The 24,881-nt window shown below is 40.9% G+C and overlaps 1 protein-coding gene across 1 annotated transcript in view; it reads left to right on the top strand.

The window, feature by feature from the left end:
• Positions 1–23,114, top strand: part of scarb2c (scavenger receptor class B, member 2c) — a 102,455-nt gene extending 79,341 nt beyond the window's left edge. The window contains exons 11-12 of the mRNA XM_060935577.1: positions 19,032–19,175; positions 21,784–23,114. Of these exons, the coding sequence (XP_060791560.1) occupies positions 19,032–19,175; positions 21,784–21,825 (186 nt within the window). The 3' untranslated portion in view covers positions 21,826–23,114. The remainder of the gene's footprint in view (positions 1–19,031; positions 19,176–21,783) is intronic.
• The last annotated feature ends 1,767 nt before the right edge of the window (positions 23,115–24,881 follow it).

Genomic DNA, 24,881 nt, shown 5'->3' with positions numbered 1-24,881 from the left:
AGGTTAGGTGTTTTGTATACACTGTTTGTTTGGCCAAAAGAATTTGGACAGTTGACTAATACACCCATATGTTGGTCTTTCTCAAACTGTTGCAACGTACACATTTGGAAGCACACAGCTGGATAGGGATGTCTTTGTATGCTGTCGAATTAGTTTATTTTCAGTGGAACTAAGGGGCCCAAACATATTCCAGCCTGACAATGCCTCTGTGCACAAAGCTCCATGATGACATGGTTTGTCAAGGCTGAAGGGGAGAAACTTGAGTGGATCACACAGAGCCCTGACCTCAGCCCCATCAACACACGTGGGTGTGATGGTCAGGTGTCCACAAACTTTTGGTCATATAGTGTGTGTGTGTGTGTGTGTGTGTACACTACCGTTCAAAAGTTTGGGGTCACCCAGACAATTTTGTGTTTTCCATGAAAAGTCACACTTTTATTTACCACCATAAGTTGTAAAATGAATAGAAAATATAGTCAAGACATTTTTCTGGCCATTTTGAGCATTTAATCGACCCCACAAATGTGATGCTCCAGAAACTCAGGCTACATCCACACGACAACGGCAACGAGATTTTATTTAAAAAAATATCGCGTCCACATGGGCAACGGATCAGTAAAATATCTGGTACATATGGCAACGCAACGCTTGCTGAAAATGATGCAATACACATGCCACACCTCTACGTGTGCTGTAAGACGGTCCCATCGGAGACACCAGAACAATAGAAGGAGTAGGACGCATGCGCATAAACCCCTTCTTCTACCCGGCGTGAAGCACTCACAGGAACAAACACACAACAACAAGAAGAAGATGGCTGCGACTACGCGAGGAAATCGTGCCTTCTGTGTGTACAAATTAGTTTTATTAGTGTGCATAGTTTTATATAACTTAATTTTCTTATTGTGTGTGAACATTTTGAAAAGCATTTTTATAAAATTTATATAACTTTTTATATTGTGTGTGAACATTTTGAAAAGCAGTCTTATCCAATAAAAAAAAAGAAATTCAAGAAATGGTTCAGTTACTTGTTTATTTAAAAGAAAAGCTGTATACAAAAGTGAATGCAATGCAGTGGTTCATACAAAACAGCGAGAGTGCTGCTTGTTCTAGTCATGTGGTTGTGACGTCATCGTAAACAAATCCGTTCTACTCATCCAGACGACTTCGCAACGGCGCCGTTGCCAGATTTTTCCACTCTGGAACCCGTTCTCAAAAAATATCGTTTTGGGGCACCCAAAACGCCGGTGCCGTGTGGACGCCAGGCCGAAACGATAAACAATTTTATCATATTCACCTGAATCCATTGCCGTGTGGACAGCCTCTCAATCTGCTCAAAGGAAGGTCAGTTTTATAGCTTCTCTAAAGAGCTAAACTGTTTTCAGCTGTGCTAACATGATTGTACAAGGGTTTTCTAATCATCCATTAGCCTTCTGAGGCAATGAGCAAACACATTGTACCATTAGAACACTGGAGTGAGAGTTGCTGGAAATGGGCCTCTATAGAGATCTTGCAGTCACGTGACCGGAAAGTACACAGACGCCATCTTGTCGGTAAAGAACACCGCTGAATACTGCTGCACTCGTGTACAGAATGGATCAATTTCAACCGACAGACTACACGGCTCATTTTTCTAATGAACGGATAACTAGATATATGTCTAAAATAAATTATCTACAGATTAGTGACCCTTATGGCTTACCGGACGGAGTTTTCACGACCGTGTCAGTGGATGTTGAACTGCCAGCGGAATACCCAGACGTGTATAATTACCTCATCAACTTTCCCTCGCTGTTCAGTGGTGAAGCACTGCTTGCTTATAAATCTCTGGACAGTTATCTTTACAGAAATTCAGGATTTGTCATCTTATAAACAAGAAAATAATCCTCACTGGATGGGTAAGTCACTTAAGTATTACTAGTACTGCACTGACCAGCCGATTATAGAATAGAATAAGGTAATTCCAGCTGTAATTCCAAATCGTCCGTTTTGTTTACCATGGATCTGGCATTGGAGAGATAGAGGCTTAGCAGTGGAGGTTTGAGTAGCTGTTTTCTGAGCTTAGTCAACAGGCCGGCTCTGCAGCCTCGCTTTTGCTTCCGCTCCCGGCGCCGCCTCCTTCGCTTTGCTTCCGATAACAATCCACGGAGACCCCGCTGGTCTCACTATCTCGTCCGGAATGTTTTTTTTTTCCTCGTCCGGAATGTTGTGCATGCGATGGAAATCCCTACAAACCGTCATTTTCTGCTGGAAACCAATGTCCAGTAAGTCCATACAGTTGTAGTGGATATTGAAGTCCAGTACAGATGAACAACACGCAAAAATACACACAAGAAACATAAAAAACGTGCACAGGTAGGGAGAGCTTGTAGCCGCAGCTGTTGTAGTAGAATGGTATATAGTAGGGTTTTCCAGAAGAAAAGGTAGAAGTAGAAGGCGGAAATATGGCGTTTGACCGACAAGATGGCGTCTGTCACAATCTGGATCGGCTGTGACGTCACATGCAAGTGCTCCATACACCTATGTAGATATTGCACCAAAAACCAGACATTTGCAGCTAGAATAGTCATTTACCACATTAGCAATGTATAGAGTGGATTTCTGATTAGTTTAAAGTGATCTTCATTGAAAAGAACAGTGCTTTTCTTTCAAAAATAAGGACATTTCAAAGTGACCCCAAACTTTTGAACGGTAGTGTATGAGTTACAGTGAAGTTTTGTTAAAATAAAATGCAGTTCCTTTCATGGATTTTTTTTCTCTTTTTTTTCTGTACAGAGGAACAAACTGTTTAACTCTTAACAACACTGTGATTGATTATAAATGATTATAAATATAGTACAATAGCCACTTAAAATCAGGAAACATGCACTTGTGTCTCACCAAGATAAAGCCAGAAGTACAAAGATGAAACAGATTTCCTCAAAACAAACGGATGGGATGGGAATTTATTTATTTTTCGTTTTAATTTTTTCTTAAAGGAATGATGCACTTTTATTTGCTCCAGATTAATATTTTAACTATTTAACCACCTAAAACAATAACGAGACACGATGTAGCTGTACTGTGGTGGCCACACGCTGTAGGCCAGCTCAGTTGATAGCCTGTGAATGCGTTTTTTTAGATGGTCAAGAAGTCATTAACCTTGCAATTAATCATGCCACAATCTAAACAGCTGCTTATGTGCTTAACCTCACTGTTTATCTTATGTTCTCTGGGTTTTTTCTACTCTCATTGGTCTGTGAATTATGATTGTCAGCTGTTTATACTTTATCGCGTTTGAGATTAGTATGTCAAATTAAATTGAAGTTACAGCTGTTCTTCATGAATAGACATCCAAAGATGTGCCCATTGCTTGAAACATTACATTACGTTCACGGCATTTAGCAGACGCTCTTATCCAGAGTGACGTACAACATACCCAGAGCAGCCTGGGATTAGGTGCCTTGTTCAAGGGCACTTCAGCTATTCCTGCAGGTCCAGGGAATCGAATCAGTGACCTTTTGGTCCCAAAGCTGCTTCTCTAACCATTAGGTCACGACTTCCCAGAGGGAACCATGTTGATTATACATTTATACATAAAGCAGTGTTGCAATTTATGACTTAAAATGCTGTGTGAACAGAGACCAGTCTCCCATACCTAACGATTCTGCACTTAACCTAAAATGTATGCTTTGGCACATATTTTGCACATATGATCACTTGTCAAGAATGTGACTGGCAAAATAAGGCACAGTATAAACTAGTGAATTTACTGGATTTAGTTGGAGCTGGTTCATAACGTATAGACAGTGGTGCTTGAAAGTTTGTGAACCCTTTAGAATTTTCTATATTTCTGTGTAAATATGACCTAAAACATCGTCAGATTTTCACACAAGTCCTAAACGTAGATAAAGAGAACCCAGTTAAACAAATGAGACAAAAATATTATACTTGGTCATTTATTTATTGAGAGAAATGATCCAATATTACATATCTGTGAGTGGCAAAAGTATGTGAACCTCTAGGATTAGCAGTTAATTGGAAGGTGAGGTTAGCGTGAGGTGTTTTCAATCAATGGGATGACAATCAGGTGTGAGTGGGCACCCTGTTTTATTTAAAGAACAGGGATCTATCAAAGTCTGAGCTTCACAACACATGTTTGTGGAAGTGTAACATGGCACGAACAAAGGAGATTTCTGAGGACCTCAGAAAAAGCATTGTTGATGCTCATCAGGCTGGAAAAGGTTACAAAACCATCTCTAAAGAGTTTGGACTCCACCAATCCACAGTCAGACAGATTGTGTACAAATGGAGGAAATTCAAGACCACTGTTACCCTCCCCAGGAGTGGTTGACCAACAAAGATCAATCCAAGAGCATGGCGTGTAATAGTCGGTGAGGTCACAAAGGACCCCAGGGTAACTTCTAAGCAACTGAAGGTCTCTCTCACATTGGCTAATGTTAATGTTCATGAGTCCACCATCAGGAGAACACTGAACAACAATGGTGTGCATGGCAGGGTTGCAAGAAGAAAGCCACTGCTCTCCAAAAAGAATATTGCTGCTTGTCTGCAGTTCGCTAAAGATCACGTGGACAAGCCAGAAGTCTATTGGAAAAATGTTTTGTGGACGGATGAGACTAAAATAGAGCTTTTTGGTTTAAATGAGAAGCGTTATGTTTGGAGAAAGGAAAACACTGCATTCCAGCATAAGAACCTTATCCCATCTGTGAAACATGGTGGTGGTAGTATCATGATTTGGGCCTGTTTTGCTGCATCTGGGCCAGGACGGCTTGCCATCATTGATGGAACAATGAATTCTGAATTATACCAGCAAATTCTAAAGGAAAATGTCAGGACATCTGTCCATGAACTGAATCTCAAGAGAAGGTGGGTCATGCAGCAAGACAACGACCTTAAGCACACAAGTCGTTCTACCAAAGAATGGTTAAAGAAGAATAAAGTTAATGTTTTGGAATGGCCAAGTCAAAGTCCTGACCTTAATCCAATGGAAATGTTGTGGAAGGACCTGAAGCGAGCAGTTCATGTGAGGAAACCCACCAACATCCCAGAGTTGAAGCTGTTCTGTACGGAGGAACGGGCTAAAATTCCTCCAAGCTGGTGTGCAGGACTGATCAACAGTTACCGGAAATGTTTAGTTGCAGTTATTGCTGCACAAGGGGGTCACACCAGATACTGAAAGCAAAGGTTCACATACTTTTTCCACTCGCAGATATGTAATATTGGATCATTTTCCTCAACAAATAAATGACCAAGTATAATATTTTTGTCTCATTTCTTTCACTGGGTTCTCTTTATCTACTTTTAGGACTTGTGTGAAAATCTGATGATGTTTTAGGTCATATTTATGCAGAAATATAGAAAATTCTAAAGGGTTCGCAAACTTTCAAGCACCACTGTGTATATTTTCATGGGTCAGTGCCGAATATTCATCCAGTTCATTTCCTAATCATGTTAATTTGGAGACGCCTTCCAAACCTGAAAGCAGGGATGGCATCGAACATTATATAACAGAAGTTAGTAAGCTAGCTGGCTCAGTAGAGCTAGCGAGCTTGTTTTAGTATTTAGAACAGTGCCAAATATCATCAGAGTATCTTATCTTAACTTGCCTTGACTTATTTTACAAAACCAAAGCTATCAACTATGGTGAAGAAATTCCCGATTTGAAAAATGTTGTCGTAGATCATGCCCCAAGCAGTCACTTGCAGAAGCATATTGAGTTTTATGGACGCCATTGGGGGTTGTGTTGTATTTGGATTCATTCCCTACTTGATCCAGATTTCTCAAATGGCTATAAAAGATTTGGATCACCTTTAAATGATGTATTCTTTAATTATAAGCATCGGTTGAGTAGAATGTATTAGTTTCACTGCCTGAAAAATTATTATTATTTTTTTTTGGTAGTGGGGTTTTTTTTTTTTTTTTTTTGGATCCAGCTGCTTGCACTTCCTTTTTGAATTCTCTGAAAAAGAATTGTTCACAAATACCTGTAGTGTTTATGTACTAAGCTCAAGGACATGTGTCTTTTACCCTGTGTGCTGTCAATTGTCTTGCACCATCAGACACTCAGGCAGCTGTTTTTGTATTATACAGAAAGTCCAGGCTTTCCGGCATCACTTCCTTGTCTGGAGTGTTTGAGGTATTTCAGAGAGAACAGGGTGGGCTCTTCCAGGCATTTGGACCCATCAAGGTCACAATTTACCTTTACTGCCAAGTGCATCAAGGTTAAAATTGTGCATAGAAAGTCAACAAATCCAGAACTGACTATTTACACAGGACAAAGATGTTATATACCATCATAAACCTGATGATTTATCTCCTTTCTTATGGTCATAATCAGCATATCCACATGCTTATTTAATACATAGGACCGTGAAAGTGAACGTTTAATTTGGCAAAATATCTAAATAAGATCTGTTAGTTGAAAGCGCTTTCTGTTTTATCGGCTGTTTCACAATCATGGTTTGTCTTTTGGAACAACATCAACTAGGTCCAGAGTGTGTGTGTGTGTGTGTGTGTGTGTATGTATGTATGTACAGTGCCTTGCAAAAGTATTCATACCCCTTGAACTTTTTCACATTTTTCCACCTTACAACCACAAACTTAAAAGTCTTTTATTGAGATTTTATGTGATAGACCAACACAGAGTAGCACATAATTGTGAAGTGAAACGAAAATGATAAATGGTCTTCAAAATTTTAAACAAATAAAAATCTGAAAAATGTGGTGTGCATTAGTATTCAGCCCCCTGTCCTCTGATACCTTTAAATACAATCCAGTGCAATCAATTGCCTTCAGAAGTCATCTAATTAGTTAATAGAGTCCTACTGTGTGTAATTTACTCTCAGCATAAATACACTTGTTCTGTGAAGACCTCAGTGGTTTGTTAGAGAACACTGAAGAACAAACAGCATCATGAAGACCAAAGAACTCACCAGACAGGTCAGGGATAAAGTTCTGGAGAAGTTTAAAGCAGGGTTAGGTTATAAAAAAATATCCCAAGCTCTGAACATCTCAAGAAGCACTGTTCAATCCATCATTCAAAACTGGAAAAAGTATGGCACAACTGCAAACCTACCAAGACATGGCCGTCCACCTAAACTGACAGAGCGAGCAAGGAGAGCACTGGTCGGAGAAGCAGCCAAGAGGCCCATGATCACTCTGGAGGAGCTGCAGAAATCCACAGCTCAGGTGGGAGAATCTATGCACAGGACAACTATAAGTCGTACACTCCACAAATCTGGCCTTTTTGGAAGAGTGGCAAGAAGAAAGCCATTGTTGAAAGACAGGCATAAGAAGCCATGTAGGGGACACAGCAAACATGTGGAAGAAGGTGCTTTGGTCAGATGAGACCAAAGTTGAACTTTTTGGCCTAAATGCAAAGCGCTATGTGTGGCGGAAAACTAACACTGCTCATCACCCTGCACACACCATCCCCACTGTGAAACATGGTGGTGGCAGCATCATGCTATGGGGATGCTTTTCTTCAGCAGGGACAGGGAAGCTGGTCAGAGTTGATGGGAAGATGGATGGAGCTAAATACAGGGCAATCCTGGAAGAAAACCTGTTGGAGGCTGCAAAAGACTTGAGACTGGGAAGGAGATTCACCTTCCAGCAAGACAATGACCCTAAACATACAGCCAGAGCTACAATGGAATGGTTTAGATCAAAGACTATTCATGTGTTAGAATGGCCCAGTCAAAGTCCAGACCTAAAACTCATTGAGCATCTGTGGCAAGACTTGAAAATTGCTGTTCACAGACGCTCTCCATCCAATCTGGCTGAGCTTGAGCTATTTTGCAAAGAAGAATGGGCAAAAATTTCAGTGTCTAGATGTGCAAAGCTGGTAGAGACATACCACAAAAGACTTGCAGCTGTAATTGCAGCAAAAGGTGGCTCTACAAAGTATTGACGCAGAGGGGCTGAATACTAATGCACATCACATTTTTCAGATTTTTATTTGTTTAAAATTTTGAAGACCATTTATCATTTTCGTTTCACTTCACAATTATGTGCTACTCTGTGTTGGTCTATCACATAAAATCTCAATAAAAAAATTTTAAGTTCGTGGGTGGAAAAATGTGAAAAAGTTCAAGGGGTATGAATACTTTTACAAGGCACTGTATGTATGTGTGTGTGCTGGAGTTTCTAATACCTTATTTTACAGGGACGCTCCAGCCCTACCTACAGCAGTAATGTCTCTTATACATTCTTATAAATACAGTGGTGCTTGAAAGTTTGTGAACCCTTTAAGATTTTCTATATTTCTGCATAAATATGACCTAAAACATCATCAGATTTTCACACAAGTCCTAAAAATAGATAAAGAGAACCCAGTTAAACAAATGAGACAAAAATATTATACTTGGTCATTTATTTATTGAGAAAAATGATCCAATATTACATATCTGTGAGTGGCAAAAGTATGTGAACCTCTAGGATTAGCAGTTAATTTGAAGGTGAAATTAGAGTCAGGTGTTTTCAATCAGTGGGATGAAAATCAGGTGTGAGTGGGCACCCTGTTTTATTTAAAGAACAGGGTTCTATCAAAGTCTGATCTTCACAACACACATTTGTGGAAGTGGATCATGGCACGAACAAAGGAGATTTCTGAGGACCTCAGAAAAAGTGTTGTTGATGTTCATCAGGCTGGAAAAGGTTACAAAGCCATCTCTAAAGAGTTTGGACTCCACCAATCCACAGTCAGACAGATTGTGTACAAATGGAGGAAATTCAAGACCATTGTTACCCTCCCCAGGAGTGGTCAACCAACAAAGATCACTCCAAGAGCAAGGCGTGTAATAGTCGGCCAGGTCATAAAGGACCCCAGGGTAACTTCTAAGCAACTGAAGGCCTCTCTCACATTGGTTAATGTTCATGAGTCCAGCATCAGGATAAGACCGAACAACAATGGTGTGCATGGCAGGGTTGCAAGGAGAAAGCCACTGCTCTCCAAAAAGAACATTGCTGCTCGTCTGCAGTTTGCTAAAGATCACGTGGACAAGCCAGAAGGCTATTGGAAAAATATTTTGTGGATGGATGAGACCAAAATAGAACTTTTTGGTTTAAATGAGAAGCATCATGTTTGGAGAAAAGAAAACACTGCATTCCAGCATAAGAACCTTATCCCATCTGTGAAACATGGTGGTGGTAGTATTGTGGTTTGGGCCTATTTTGCTGCATCTGGGCCAGGACAGCTTGCCATCATTGATGGAACAATGAATTCTGAATTATACCAGCAAATTCTAAAGGAAAATGTCAGGACATCTGGCCATGAACTGAATCTCAAGAGAAGGTGGGTCATGCAGCAAGTCAACGACCCTAAGCACACAAGTCGTTCTACCAAAGAATGGTTAAAGAAGAATAAAGTTAATGTTTTGGAATGGCCAAGTCAAAGTCCTGACCTTAATCCAATCGAAATGTTGTGGAAGGACCTGAAGCGAGCAGTTCATGTGAGGAAACCCACCAACATCCCAGAGTTGAAGCTGTTCTGTATGGAGGAATGGGCTAAAATTCCTCCAAGCCAGTGTGCAGGACTGATCAACAGTTACCGGAAATGTTTAGTTGCAGTTATTGCTGCACAAGGGGGTCACACCAGATACTGAAAGCAAAGGTTCACATACTTTTGCCACTCACAGATATGTAATATTGGATCATTTTCCTCAATAAATAAATTACCAAGTATAATATTTTTGTCTCATTTGTTTAACTGGGTTCTCTTTATCTACTTTTAGGACTTGTGTGAAAATCTAATGATGTTTTAGGTCATATTTATGCAGAAATATAGAAAATTCTAAAGGGTTCACAAACTTTCAAGCACCACTGTATGTTCAAGAAATATGTTCAGGAAAAAAAAAACAGTACTTGAAGCAGATGCATTTGCAGCAGAGCTTCACATGTGGTTGAAAAGTGTGTGCATAAAAAGTGTCCTGGAAAAAAACAAGCATTGTCATTATGTTTTCGTCAGTTACGTTTTCGGTTTTAGTAACCTTATATCGTGACTTGTATTGGCAACTAATTGCAATTAAATATTATACTTTTCGCCCTATTCGGTTTTTAGCCATGTTGAATTTAGTTCGTTTGGTCCACGGCAGGCGTCGCTTATCCGCACGATCTTTAAGACTTGTGTGAGACTTCGAAACGTGAAGTGTCAACCAGGTGTCAGTGCCGCCATTTTGAAAACTGTTTTCCGAACGAAATATTGCACAAAAACGAGTTTAAATGACGATTACTGCCTACTTTTTTCAAACTTTCCTGATTGCTATCAAAACAAACAAAACTTCCAGCTTGATTACATCAGCATTCGAAAGAGGGCGCACGCGTCTTTTGACAACACTGGCAGATGTTGGTCACTTGGATTTTTGCTGTACGTTTTACTTCTGTCCTACGATGTCTCACACAGGTCTCAACGCATCTCGTTTACGGCCATTGCTTTGACATATGGACTGATATATTACATAGCATATTTCAAACACTCATAACTTGCTATAACAGTGACAAAATCTCATCTCATTATCTCTAGCCGCTTTATCCTGTTCTACAGGGTCGCAGGCAAGCTGGAGCCTATCCCATCTGACTACGGGCGAAAGGCGGGGTACACCCTGGACAAGTCGCCAGGTCATCACAGGGCTGACACATAGACACAGACAACCATTCACACTCACATTCACACCTACGGTCAATTTAGAGTCACCAGTTAACCGAACCTGCATGTCTTTGGACCGTGGGGGAAACCGGAGCACCCGGAGGAAACCCACGGGGAGAACATGCAAACTCCGCACAGAAAGGCCCTCGCCGGCCACGGGGCTCGAACCCGGACCTTCTTGTTGTGAGGCGACAGCGCTAACCACTACACCACCGTGCCGCCCTCTTATATTTAATAAAATGAGAAATAGAATTTTGATGATAAAAAATTTGCCTTCAGTTCTTCTTTAAAACGATTGTAGAAAAATGTTTCTGTTGTTAAAAAATGAAGAAATAAAATACTGTATAATACCGTATGTCGCCGTGACATTTATTTAATAGAAAGTCAGTATTTGGAGTCAGAACTGGTGTAATGGTGTCAGGTTGGAATTGGCGACCTGACACCATTCAGATTAGATGCACTACTGATCAAAAGTTAAAACATTTAAATAAGTTGCACAATGAATAAAAAATGTAGTCTAGACATTGAAAAGCTTAGAAATGATGATGGTTTCTATTCATATTAACAATTTGGTGCTTTTATCAAAGAGTCCTCCATTGGTAGGAGTTACAGCCTTGCAGACGTTTTGGCATTCTAGCTGCCAGTTTGCTGAGGTAATCTCCCTCTGAAATTTTGCACAACGCTTCCTGAAGCAACTCCTATGAGTCAGATTAGATTGATGGGTGAAGTTTTTTGTACCATACAGTCAAGCTGCCCCCACAACAGCTCCGTCGGGTTGAGATCAGGTGATGAACTAGCTAATCCATGACAGAATTCCAGCTGACTGCTTTTGGTTTAAATATAGGTCTTGCATATTTGGAGCAGTGCTTTGGTTCATTGCTCTGTTGTCGGATGAAATATGGTATTTTAGTACACCAATGGTATCACTGCTATTTAAACACCATTCTGCTTGGTGTGTCAGATGCAGTTTGGGGTGTAGACCTGAATCTCCATTCAAAGTATATTATTTGGCACTTTTAGTAAGAAGCTGTCAATTTGGTGGAGTAAGACACAGCACAACTATCATTACTGAACAACAACCCCAAATCTGAGGGGAAAAAATGTTGGGATGGTAGGGAAAATACAAATTTAAAAAAAAAATGCTGTGATTTTCTAAATTTACTTTGACTTGTATTTCAGTGCAGACAGTATGAGCCCAAGATATTTCATGTTTTATCTGGTCAACTTCATTTCATTTGTTAATATACATCCATTCCTGCGTTTTAGGCCTGCAACACATTTCAAAAAATAAAAATAAATACATTTGGGCGGGGGCGGCACGGTGGTGTAGTGGTTAGCGCTGTCGCCTCACAGCAAGAAGGTTCTGGGTTCGAGCCCTGTGGCCGGCGAGGGCCTTTCTGTACGGAGTTTGCATGTTCTCCCTGTGTCCGCGTGGGTTTCCTCCGGGTGCTCCGGTTTCCCCCACAGTCCAAAGACATGCAGGTTAGGTTAACTGGTGACTCTAAATTGACCGTAGGTGTGAATGTGAGTGTGAATGGTTGTCTGTGTCTATGTGTCAGCCCTGTGATGACCTGGCGACTTGTCCAGGGTGTACCCCGCCTTTCGCCCATAGTCAGCTGGGATAGGCTCCAGCTTGCCTGCGACCCTGTAGAACAGGATAAAGCGGCTACAGATAATGAGATGAGATGAGACGAGACATTTGGGCGGGGCAATGTAGACTGAGTAATGAGGTAAAGCGGGGCGGCATGGTGGTGTAGTGGTTAGTGCTGTTGCCTCACAGCAAGAAGGTCCGGGTTCGAGCCCCGTGGCCGGCAAGAGCCTTTCTGTGTGGAGTTTGCATGTTCTCCCCGTGTCCGCGTGGGTTTCCTCCGGGTGCTCCGGTTTCCCCCACAGTCCAAAGACATGCAGGTTAGGTTAACTGGTGACTCTAAATTGACCGTAGGTGTGAATGTGAGTGTGAATGGTTGTCTGTGTCTATGTGTCAGTCCTGTGATGACCTGGCGACTTGTCCAGGGTGTACCCCGCCTTTCGCCCGTAGTCAGCTGGGATAGGCTCCAGCTTGCCTGCGACCCTGTAGAACAGGATAAAGCGGATAGAGATAATGAGATGAGATGAATATCTGGATTTATTGTTTGCTATTCAGACCGGTGTGTACAGGAATGAAAAGTCATAATTACACTGAGCTTTAAGGGTAAGGCTCACTTCATTTTAATGACACTTTAATTGATGATAAATTGATTGAACTTGGTGAACCTCAGTAACTGAAGAGGTTTACACGAAAAGTTAAGGACTGCAGTATTCATTCAAGTATGACTAGAAGTGGAAATCTTTCTCATTTATATTTACATTGCCATTTGGTGGATCCCCTTATCCACAGCGTCTAACAGTTATAATAATAATAATAACACTGACATGCTGAAAAATCATCCAGCTTTTTGTGTGCATGTGTGTGGGCATGTCTTTTTTGGTTTGATGCTACATACCAGAGCTGCTGGGTTTTGCTTTTTTAACACTCTCTTTAAGTTCTTCATGGTTTTACTGTTCTAAAGCAACACTGCTGATATCATTGTGTAAAGCCATTCATCTCTGTGTGTAATGTACAGGGTGTTTAAAAAATATATATATATTATTTGAGATGTAAATATCCCAGAAACTACATAATCTAGGTAAATGAAACTGAACAGGCTTAATGTTGAGCAATATAAGATTTATTCCTCAAAATTTGAACGAGAAATTCAAAGGTTAACTGGTGACTCTAAATTGACCGTAGGTGTGAATGTGAATGGTTGTCTGTGTCTATGTGTCAGCCCTGTGATGACCTGGCGACTTGTCCAGGGTGTACCCCGCCTTTCGCCCGTAGTCAGCTGGGATAGGCTTCAGCTTGCCTGTGACCCTGTAGAACAGGATAAAGCGGCTAGAGATTATGAGATGGTGGTGTAGTGGTTACCACTGTCGCCTCACAGCAAGAAGGTTCTGGGTTTGAGCCCAGTGGTCGACGGGGGGCTTCATCCTTTCTGTTTGCATGTTCTCCCCCGTGTCTCCGGTTTCCCCCACAGTCCAAAGCCATGTGGTTAGGTTAACATGGAGCAGCCTTGGGCTGAAGTGCCCTTGAACAAGGCACCGAACACCCAACTGCTCCCCGGGCGCTGTAGTAGCATAGCTGCCCACTGCTCTGGGTATGCGTGTGTGCTCATTGCTCACGTGTGTGTTTACTGCTTCAGATGGGTTAAATGCGGAGAGGAATTTCACTGTACTTAAGCGTATGTGTGATAAATAAAGTCATTGTTATTGTTTACAAACTTTTTTTTTTTCAGTTTTAATTTCAGTTTTGACATACTGTCCCAACTTTTTCCGATTTGGGGTGGTAAATGTTTCATTAGGAGTGAATAAAACCGGTAATTGAGTCTATAAGGAAATGAGTGAACGGTACATCAGTAAGATTTATGACTTCAAAATTTTGATTATTAGTGTGCTTGCCCGGTGATGTAGTGGTTAGTGCTGTCGCCTCACAGCAAGAAGGTCCGGGTTCGAGCCCCGTGGCCGGCGCGGGCCTTTCTGTGTGGAGTTTGCATGCTCTCCCCGTGTCCGCGTGGGTTTCCTCCGGGTGCTCCGGTTTCCCCCACAGTCCAAAGACATGCAGGTTAGGTTAACTGGTGACTCTAAATTGACCGTAGGTGTGAATGGTCGTCTTTGTCTATGTGTCAGCCCTGTGATGACCTGGTGACTTGTCCAGGGTGTACCCCGCTTTTCGCCCGTAGTCAGCTGGGATAGGCTCCAGCTTGCCTGGCAAGCACACTATTCTTCTTAAGTTTACTTTTGCTGCCTTATTCCAACACGTTTTTTGGATCCACTCCTCCTCCTAGGGCGTTCGAGATAGAGACACTGTTCCAACTCTGAGATGTCTGGCCCGAAGTGGTGTAGTGTGCTTGTATACAGCTTTTGGATCAACGCGCCCGTTCTCTTGTTCTTGTCATTTTTCTTTTGTTTTTTCCCATAGAGAATGAATAGGGCTCATGAATCGAATCGTCCTACTCGGACACGCTCCATCGCAAATGCACCAAACCTCATGTGATACTTCAGGCCAACTCCCCCGACACATACATGCAATCGGTTCTGACCCGCTCTCATATTTTTCCTTTCTTTTTGCTCATCCCTTTTTCCTCCATAGGCTTGCATTGATTTTTGGCCCCATTGAAAATGAATGGTGTTTCAGGAGAAAAGCTGTCACTCTCCATCAATTTTTTTAACCAAGTGACCAAACTTCAAGAAACTTCACTTGATGCCTCAGGCCAAGTCCCCGCACAGATCCATCCCCTCATCTGAGACCTGCACTCGTCTTTTCCTTGGTTTTCACGCATCTCTTTTTACCTCCATAGGCTTCCATTGATTTTTGGCCCCATTCAAATGAATGGAGTTTTGCTCAGTAACACTTCACCACACATCCACCAAACTTCATACGGCACCTCAGGCCAAATCACCATCACACGCACGATATCGGTTCTGACCCGCACTCGTCTTTGTCTTGCCTTTCATCCGTCCATTTTTCTCCATTTTGCCGCTAATCAATGGAAGCTTGACTGAGTCATTCCTCCCTTCCCCCATAGGTGATGATGCATTTGGCGAGGATCTGCTCATTTGAGACTTTGACAGCAAATCAACTTCAGCTCAATGGCCACTTTATTAGGAATACTTACACGCGCGCGCACACAAGCAATTAGCATATAAGCATTCACGTGTTACCATGCTAGCTGTTAGCATGTTACCCATTACGATATCATGGCTGCTGTTAGCTCGCGAGTTGTTAGCATGTTCACCATTAGCATGTTATCATGAGAGCTGTTAACATGTTAGGATTAGCATGGTAGCATGCAGAGTTCGCATGTTTGCTGTTAGCGAGTTCGCCTGAGCATGTTAGCATGCTGACTGTTAGCATGTCACTCTCAGCGTGTTAGCATGCTAAAAGTTAGCATACTAGCCATTAGCATGTTAGCCTGTTAGCATGATAGCTGTATTAGCCTTAGTATTAGAATTTTAACAAATAGCATGTTAATCATTAGCATGTTAGAATGCTAGCTGTTAGCATGTTATCTATTAGCATGTTAGCATTAGAATGTTAACATGCTAGCTTTTCGCATGTTAGTATGCTAACTGTTAGCATGTTAGTATGCTAGTTGTTAGCATGTTGGCATGCCAGCATGATAGCTGTTCTGCTACAGCTCAGCAAGCACACTTTGCATTTTCTCTGCGGAAATGCAGTCTAGTTAAGATTATTACTGCAACAACTCATTGATTGATTAAAATTCTCAAGTAAAAACAATCGGCAACAAATTTGATTATCAATTAGTTGGACTGTATGAAGCACGTTGTGGGGTTTGATGGAGATTTGATTGGAAACTGCTACAACCTTCTGTAAAGTATGGGAGCTCTGTACATTACATTACATTATGAGAGACTGTAAATTGTGTTTTCATGTGAGTCATATTTTCATTTTATAATCATTTGTGGGAATGTGAGAAACAGTGAAAGTGCAGTGTCCTTGGTTGAACCATGTTTATTAACCGTGGCATATTGATTTGTCCTGTCTTATCTGGTTTTCCAGCTGCATCACACATTTATGATTATATTTATCTATACCGGTATTTCCTGCCCTGTCAGAAAGCATTATCTCATGATACGTTGGAACAAAAGTTGGTCATTTGTATGACAGCTTCATGGGTTGAAAACGATCATGGTGCTCAATGACGGATTCGTCTACCAAACGAACATTTTCTCATTTAAATAATACAGTGCCTTGCAAAAGTATTCATCCCCCTTGGTGTTTGTCCTGTTTTGTTGCATTGCAAGCTGGAATTAAAATGGATTTTTGGAGGGTTAGCACCATTTGATTTACACAACATGCCGACCACTTTAAAGGTGCACATTGTTGTTTTATTGTGACACAAACAATAATTAAGATGAAAAAACAGAAACCTGGAGTGTGCATAGGTATTCACCCCCTTTCGTATGAAACCCCTAAATAAGAGCTGGTCCAACCAGTTCACTTCATAAGTCACATAATTAGTTGATTCAAGATCCATCTGTGTGCAATCAAAGTGTCACATGATCAGTCACATGATGTCTGTATAAATCAACCTGTTCTGGAAGGACCCTGACTCTGCAACACTACTAAGCAAGCAACATGAAAACCAAGGAGCCTCCAAACAGGTCAGAGACAAAGTTGTGGAGAAGTATAGATCAGGGTTGGGTTATAAAAAATATCCCAAACTTTGAATATCCCACAGAGCACCATTAAATCCATTATAGCAAAATGGAAAGAATATGGCACCACTACAAACCTAACAAGAGAAGGCTGCCCACCAAAACTCACAGACCGGGCAAGGAGAGCATTAATCAGAGATGCAACAAAGATACCAATGATAACGTTGAAGGAGCTGCAAAGATCCACAGCGGAGATGGGAGTATCTGTCCATAGGACCACTTTAAGCTGTACACTCCATAGAATGGGGCTTTATGGAGGAGTGGCCAGGAAAAAGTCATTGCTTAAAAAAAAAAAAATCACATTTGGAGTTTGCCCATCAGCATGTGGCAGACTCCCCAAACACATAGAAGAAGATTCTCTGGTCAAATGAGACAAAAATTGAACTTTTTGGCCATCATGGGAAACGCCATGTGTGGCGTAAACCCAACACTCTGAGAACACCATCCCTACAATGAAGCATGGTGGTGGCAGCATCATGCTGTGGGGAGATTTTTCATCTGCAGGAACAAGAAAGCTGGTCAGGGCTGAAGGAAAGATGGATGGCACTAAATACAGGGCAATTCTGGAGGAAAACCTGTTTGAGTTGGCCAGAGGTTTCAGACTGGGATGAAGGTTCACAGTCTAGCAGGACAATGACCCTGAACATACTGCTAAAGCTACACTGGAGTGGTTTAAAGGGAAACATTTAAATGAAAGAGAGAGAGAGATAGATAGATATAGTCTATGTTTAATAAACATTTTGTGTCAACACGTCTCCATCCTACTTTCAGTTCACATCGAAGTCGATTCACTGATTCCAGGCACTGAAAATTAAGAGTCATCCCCAAAGCTTTGGAGTCGATTCCACACAAATGATTCACCTTGCACACAAAGTCATGCAAAGTAAATTTTTGAATCATACACTGTAAATAATGATCTCTTAGCAAGTGAAAATAGTTGAAACGATCTAGCATTTCCTCTTCGAAGAAAACAAGACACCATTCCTGAGATTATTGAACCTAGTTCTAGATTGCAACCAACTTATTCGAAGATGTCTTATCAAGTAAAAATATCTGTCCATGCAGCAAGATTTCACAAGTGTTAAGTAAGTTTCTCCTCAAATTCCGTTTTCAATTTTTTGCAGTGTAGTGTTTCACTTTGCAAGACAGCCAGCAGATATTTGGCATTTATTTGAATTTATCCAGTTGGAAATGAGATGAAGTGAGGTCTTGCTGAAATGCAGAGAAGACATATAGCTGTAAAAGAAGTGTGCAGAACCGGTAAAAACGTACAGAATATAATCACCTTGCATTAGTTTCGGTGTCTCATTTGGTTCCCATAAGCACTTGATAATATTCTGATGGTGTGATGGATTATCTGATAAATGTCTATTATTATTATTATTATTATTATTATTATATGGCATGAGCTACTTCAGGTAAAACCGTGCGTTCTGATTGGTTCCTTGGCAGGCAGAACTTTCCCGTAATGCCTGTGGGCGATTACGGACTTTCTTTCCAAGGTGCCGGCTGTCAGTGTTGCAAAAAAGCAAAATGACAAAAAAAAAAAAGATTAATTAATTGGAAATTAAAAACGGCTAAAACACAAACAAGAGTCACTAAGTTATTAAAAAAATGAGCATCAAAGAGCATTCAGAAACCGCTAACTGCTAACAGAAATCCAGTTTTGAAACCACAAGTCGTTTATTCTGCATGCGTGACTCAACTACGTTACGAATATGACGTGACTGAAAGCAGCATCATGCCTCATTATAATGACCGTCTATTTAATCTTAGAAAAAAAAAAGCTGTATAATAAACTCATTATTAACCTCGCTTGCTCGGTCTTTATGAGAAAATATCAGACCAAGGTCTTTTTGTAGACTGTCAAGACTTCGCGCTCAGTTAATAAGTAGTTAGTAATGTTGTATTGCAGTTAGTCACCTGTTATTTACTTAAGCACAATTAATTCTGTAGTGGCGTGAACTGATTGAAATGCTGCAAAGAAATAGTTTTCAAAAAAATATATATTTTTTTTTAATTGTACATTCTCCACCCAGTGTTATCTCAGTCTGTTTTCAGAGTGAATCCTTGATTTGTGACCTCAGAAATCTCAGAGTTATGACCCACACCTTTTCTTTCCACTTATCAGAGCATCCTAATCGATGAAGATTCAGCCAAAAAGCTTCGAAGCATGGTCACCCAGGCCGACGTCGTGATTAACGTGCCTTTCTTCATTATTGGTCTCGGCATCTTATTAGGTGCCGTCTTCATCATATTCATGTGTCGTCAGGAGGTAAGAAATAAAGTGCATTACGATATGTGCAACAAATAAGATATATAATTTGTAATGTAAAAAAAAAAATCTAAATGTAAATATCTGATTTCTACTAACTGGGGAAAAAAATAACAGTAATAATAACTTCGAGCATATAGATCCTCATAGATTTAAAATGCAGCTTAAATAATCATTGGTGGCACTGTGTGTTAAAAATAGGTACCCTATGGGTCCATGTGGCTCCTGCTTATAAATAAAATAGTTTTCTGATCCCATGTCCTTACAGTAAATATAGCGTATATACAGTACATGTTATCAGTGATACTCGCCTCATCACTTGCAAGCGTCACCAAGCTGTGAGCAGCATCAGGGCTTGGAGTATTTTGATGACTGTGTTTTGTTCAGAACACAGTGCTGTGAACTAGATCCGTTTTCAAAATAGTAAGAAAGCACTTGTTCATGAATGGTCTTAGAAGCATTATTTAGGACTAATGAGCACGTTTTGTTTCACAAGTGTATTATAAAGACACACACAAAAAAAAATTAAAGAGAATAGCAGAAGTTTGACCAATTATACTCTTACTCTTATTTTCTACGAAAGAGTGGATTTATTCCCACGTGGGACTTTTGTAAGTGTAAACCAAACCGAACGGATCGCTCAAAAGATTTGTCTTCGCTGCCTTCTTGAGTTTTTGTTGAATGGCTGGAATTCTTGGCGTAAATATCTGCCCAAAAGCTCAAAACTACTTACAAGACCTTTCAGAAGGACCAAACAAAAGCTGTGATAATTAAAAGATAAATCTTCTTAAAATAAACGCCACTTACTCGATATCGAATCAATAGCCTTGGCGAACCACGAGGTGAATTTCGTTTATCTTTTTATCTGCCGATTATCTTCCGATACTACAAAGTTATAACGAGGTTTCTCTTATTTCGTTTCTGGTTCTGATTGGTTCCGAAGTTTATCAAGAAGTAGAACGGGTAATCAAACTCGATCAGAAGCAGTGCTGATTGGTTACGAAGTTTTGCTAGTGTTACGCTCATTCTTACAGCACGATGACGCAGTGGCTCTGCCACTATGAGGCAGTAGCCACAAAAACAAAGTATGACTGGAAGTAATTACACTGTGCTTGGGGGTTTTAATCCCCAGCCCAAACGAAGTTTGGTGGGTGATCCGTCCGTCCGGTCACGTTTTTGTTTCCAGGCGATATCTTTAAAACTACTGAAGATATCTTCATAAAACTTTGTAAAAAAAAAAAAATATATATATATATATATATATATATATATATATATATATATATATATATATATATTTCAAATTTTTACATAAATAGATTTTGAATTAGTTTCTAATAGCAATGTTTGTTTCCGGAGCATATATCCAAAACTATTCCTGATATGGATTTGAAACTTGGTATACATCTTAACAAGGTGATGTACCGTAGATGTGCCTTTTCATACTAAGAAATTTGAGAAATTAAAATTTTTCATGTTTCCATGGAAACAATGTCAGACTTAGTCTCTTAGGTTAGTCTTAGGGGAAGGTTTTGTTTCCGGAGCAGAACTTGAAAACTATGAGTGGTATGGTCTTGAAAGTTGGTATATGTGCCTTTTTATACTAAGAAATTTTTATTTTTAGCTCACCTGGACCAAAGGTCCGGTGGGTTTATCCCATGGGCTGCTGAGGTCAGTGTAAAGCCTAGGTCACAACCGGACGTACGATTTTTTGGCCGTGCGATTTTTGGCGTTTCCCAAATCGCTACGTTTTTTGGGGGGTTTTTTCGTGGAGAAAGACGCACGTTGGCCGTAAGTTTGTCTTGCAACCTGAAAAAAACGTAAGCGCCCGTAGAGTTTGTTTGACATGACAAAGAACCTCTGCAGCCGGTCTGCGGCCAGTCTACGGCTCGAAAATCAGCACGTCACACGCGCGCCCTCCATGCGTTTCTTGCGTTTTTTGCACGTAGACCGGCTGTAGGAGCACGTACAGCCGGTTGTGACCGAGGCTTAAAGTGGTAGGGTTGGTTTCCTGCAGCAAAACTTGAAAAATGTGACAAATAATATCTCGAAACCTGGTATATATTTGGTATATAAGGCGGAGGATAGAGATGACTCTGTCTTCTTGTTTTTGTTTTTCTGTTTTTTTTTAAATTAATATTGACTTGCAGCCTATAAACCTTTTAATATAGTGTGTATATATAATTGGTATAATTAATACAAAAAAGGGGGGGGGAATCATCTTTCTTACTTGAGCATTTTTTTAAACTCATTATTACTCGTAACAGCATTTCATCTGTTTTTGATCAGGTAACGTTGGTTGTAGAAAAGTTGCAAGATTCAAATATAAATTGTTAAAAATCTCTTTAAAAAAAATTAATCCACATAAATTGTAGCATTTTGCATTGACAATCAGGCAGATGAGGAGTGTGTTCCATATTTCACTTAAAAACAAATGAATAAACAATTATAAACTTGCTTCCTGTGGGTTAACACATTCAAATCATTGAATGTTACTCCATCACATTTGTGGCTTTTTCTACAGAAAAACCGACCCCTTGTCCGATTTTTCTCACCTTGCACCGCACTGTCATTCTGAACTGTTCTTGTCTTTGTGTGTCTCGCACAGCGGAGCACTCCTGATGAACGCCAGCCTTTGCTGAGCTCGTAACACAACAGGAAGTGGATGTTTTTCCAGATGTCAATGCAGTGTGAGCGGAAAGTAGCTTCGCACTGAACCGATCATGAAACCCTTCAGTAATGCAAGCGAATGCAGTATTGTTCACTCCTGTGGGTCACAGTAGAAAGACTTTGACTTAATATTTTTGAAACTAAATAACGGGCAACTAAGCCAAGCAGAAATAGCTTTAATGTATGTTTTAGTCAGGAAATGTTTGCATGCACTGCCATAATACAATCGCTTACAGTCACTTAGACTTTCCATGAAGGCTATATTGATAGTCGTAAAACTCTAATATGTCATACATTTCCAGTATAGTAATAGCATTAATTCCTTGAGTACTTATGTTAATGTAAATAATTGTGTTTAGTATAAATACACACGTGATTATCAGGAAATCGTGCGCACTGATTGGTTGAGAAGTTTCGGACTATTTTTCAATAATCACTTCGAGCGACTCGGCAAAACGGCGGCCAATCGCTTCGTCACCGTAAGTGAGGAAGAATTGCAAATGATGAAAGAAAACGCTGTTCCTAAAAGCACTAAAGATGCTACGAAGTTTGGTCTAAAACTATTCAAAGGTAAGGTGGAATTGTGATTTATTTTAGCGATTTCAAAACTAAGTATTTTATGTGTCGGCGTAGATAAGTGACGCAAGTCTGCGTCGCAACATTATTACGTTTGCGTGCCGCTTTTGAAGTTTGAAATACATTTTTAAAAAAATAATAATCACCTGCATATTTATACTAAAACAATTATCCGTCTCAGGCTCAGTGAATATTTAAATAATATCAGCTTGCGTTGAGTGGTACATCAGATATATTCCATTCAGCTAGCATGATACCGAACGAGTTGAAGACGAGTTATTCTACATACACATTCCTTTCAGGTGTTCAGCGCGTCGTTCTGTTTCAAAATTCTCTCAATCTTCCGTATTTAACGAAGCAAACCTGCCGGCCATGTTTGTTTACAAATTCACAGTCGCTCGCTAGTGCAAGATGGAAACATCTCCGATGTATGACATCATGTCGTCTGGACAACCATGCAATATCGTAAACCATATTCAACGCTCATTTTCCATTGGGTAGAGTGACGTAATACATGTAGGATAAGCGATATGCTAACAATATCGCATGCTATCAAACCACACGAACGAAACCCGCTAAAAGGGAATAGAACGCGTGTTTTTATTGCATTGAAAGTGTCCTGTATGTATAATAATCACTGATATTCACTTCACCGGGCGGCACGGTGGTGTAGTGGTTAGCGCTGTCGCCTCGCAGCAAGAAGGTTCTGGGTTCGAACCCAGCGGCCGGCGAGGGCCTTTCTGTGCGGAGTTTGCATGTTCTCCCCGTGTCCGCGTGGGTTTCCTCCGGGTGCTCCGGTTTCCCCCACAGTCCAAAGACATGCAGGTTAGGTTAACTGGTGACTCTAAATTGACCGTAGGTGTGAATGTGAGTGTGAATGGTTGTCTGTGTCTATGTGTCAGCCCTGTGATGACCTGGCGACTTGTCCAGTTTGTACCCCGCCTTTCGCCCGTAGTCAGCTGGGATAGGCTCCAGCTTGCCTGCGACCCTGTAGAACAGGATAAAGCGGCTAGAGATAATGAGATGAGATTAATTATTCGTCGAAGGTGAAGTGAATCTCATCTCATTATCTGTTCTACAGGGTCGCAGGCAAGCTGGAGCCTATCCCAGCTGACTACGGGCGAAAGGCGGGGTACACCCTGGACAAGTCGCCAGGTCATCACAGGGCTGACACATAGACACAGACAACCATTCACACTCACATTCACACCTACGGTCAATTTAGAGTCACCAGTTAACCTAACCTGCATGTCTTTGGACTGTGGGGGAAACCGGAGCACCCGGAGGAAACCCACGCGGACACGGGGAGAACATGCAAACTCCGCACAGAAAGGCCCTCGCCGGCCACGGGGCTCGAACCCGGACCTTCTTGCTGTGAGGCGACAGCGCTAACCACTACACCACCGTGCCGCCCTCGACGAATAATTGTTAATTATAAATATAGTGCCATTTCTGAGTCCTCAAGGAATTATTGATAGCAAATTGTTCGCTACAAATTCCTCAAATTGTACATAATCTCGAACAACACACTCCCACTGGGAGCCTGTGCAAACATTTCATCAGTTCTAGCTGAAATTTTGGGGTGTTTTTGCTCTCATTTTTAAAATCTTGAACATAATCTAATTGTGTGTCAATGAACAAATGGTGTTGGTTTATACACTGACGAATATTATAATAATCTATATAGGCTTAATATACTAAGTAACTTTAAAAACGCACAATGGAATTCAACACGATATCACTTTAGATCCATGCATATATTTGAAATTTATGATATTGTATGTAATGCACACACATCTTGAAACATCGATAAAGGACATTTATTGTCAAACTCAAGAATTAATTCACAATAAAAAAATTCAAAGTGACAGTTGGTCCATGTTCGGCCCGTCATGCTGGAGATTCTGGGTCTGTGTCGTCCAGGGGTCTCAGCAGCAGTGACTGAGGGTGTCAGGAATCTGTCACGGAGGTGAGCTAGCCTGATGTGCTGATCCTGAACTGGCGTCGTGACTCGAGGCTGACCAGGGCATGGACGATCCCAGGTGCTCCCTGTCTGTCTGTAACGCTGACTCAAACGGGAAATGGTCGAATGATGAAGACCGAAGTGCCGGGCGACCTCTGTCTGTGTACTTCCGGCACGCAACATCCCGATGGCCTGTTCACGTTGATTTTGGCTTAGGCGTGGCATCTTCAATAATGACAATTTTCCCATCATTTCCCCCGGGTATTTATAGGCAAGATTGTGTGTGTACAGTGTATGCAAAATTTGTTTGAAAATTAAAGCCTGTCCATGTCATTGACTACCCAAGTCATATTGTACGTTATTGAGTACAACTCCCTTAAATTCTGATTTGAGCACAGATTTGGAACTTATTCGGGTGGAACGAAGTTATTTTTCCATTGTGATATATTTCTTTTCTTCTTGAGATAAACTCAGCACGAATTCAGCAAGTTTTATCA

Source organism: Neoarius graeffei, chromosome 12 (assembly GCF_027579695.1).
Source record: "Neoarius graeffei isolate fNeoGra1 chromosome 12, fNeoGra1.pri, whole genome shotgun sequence".
In the NCBI taxonomy this organism is placed as follows: Eukaryota; Metazoa; Chordata; class Actinopteri; order Siluriformes; family Ariidae; genus Neoarius; species Neoarius graeffei.
Note: the sequence above shows the minus strand (reverse complement) of the source record. Positions and strands in the feature narration are given on the sequence as shown.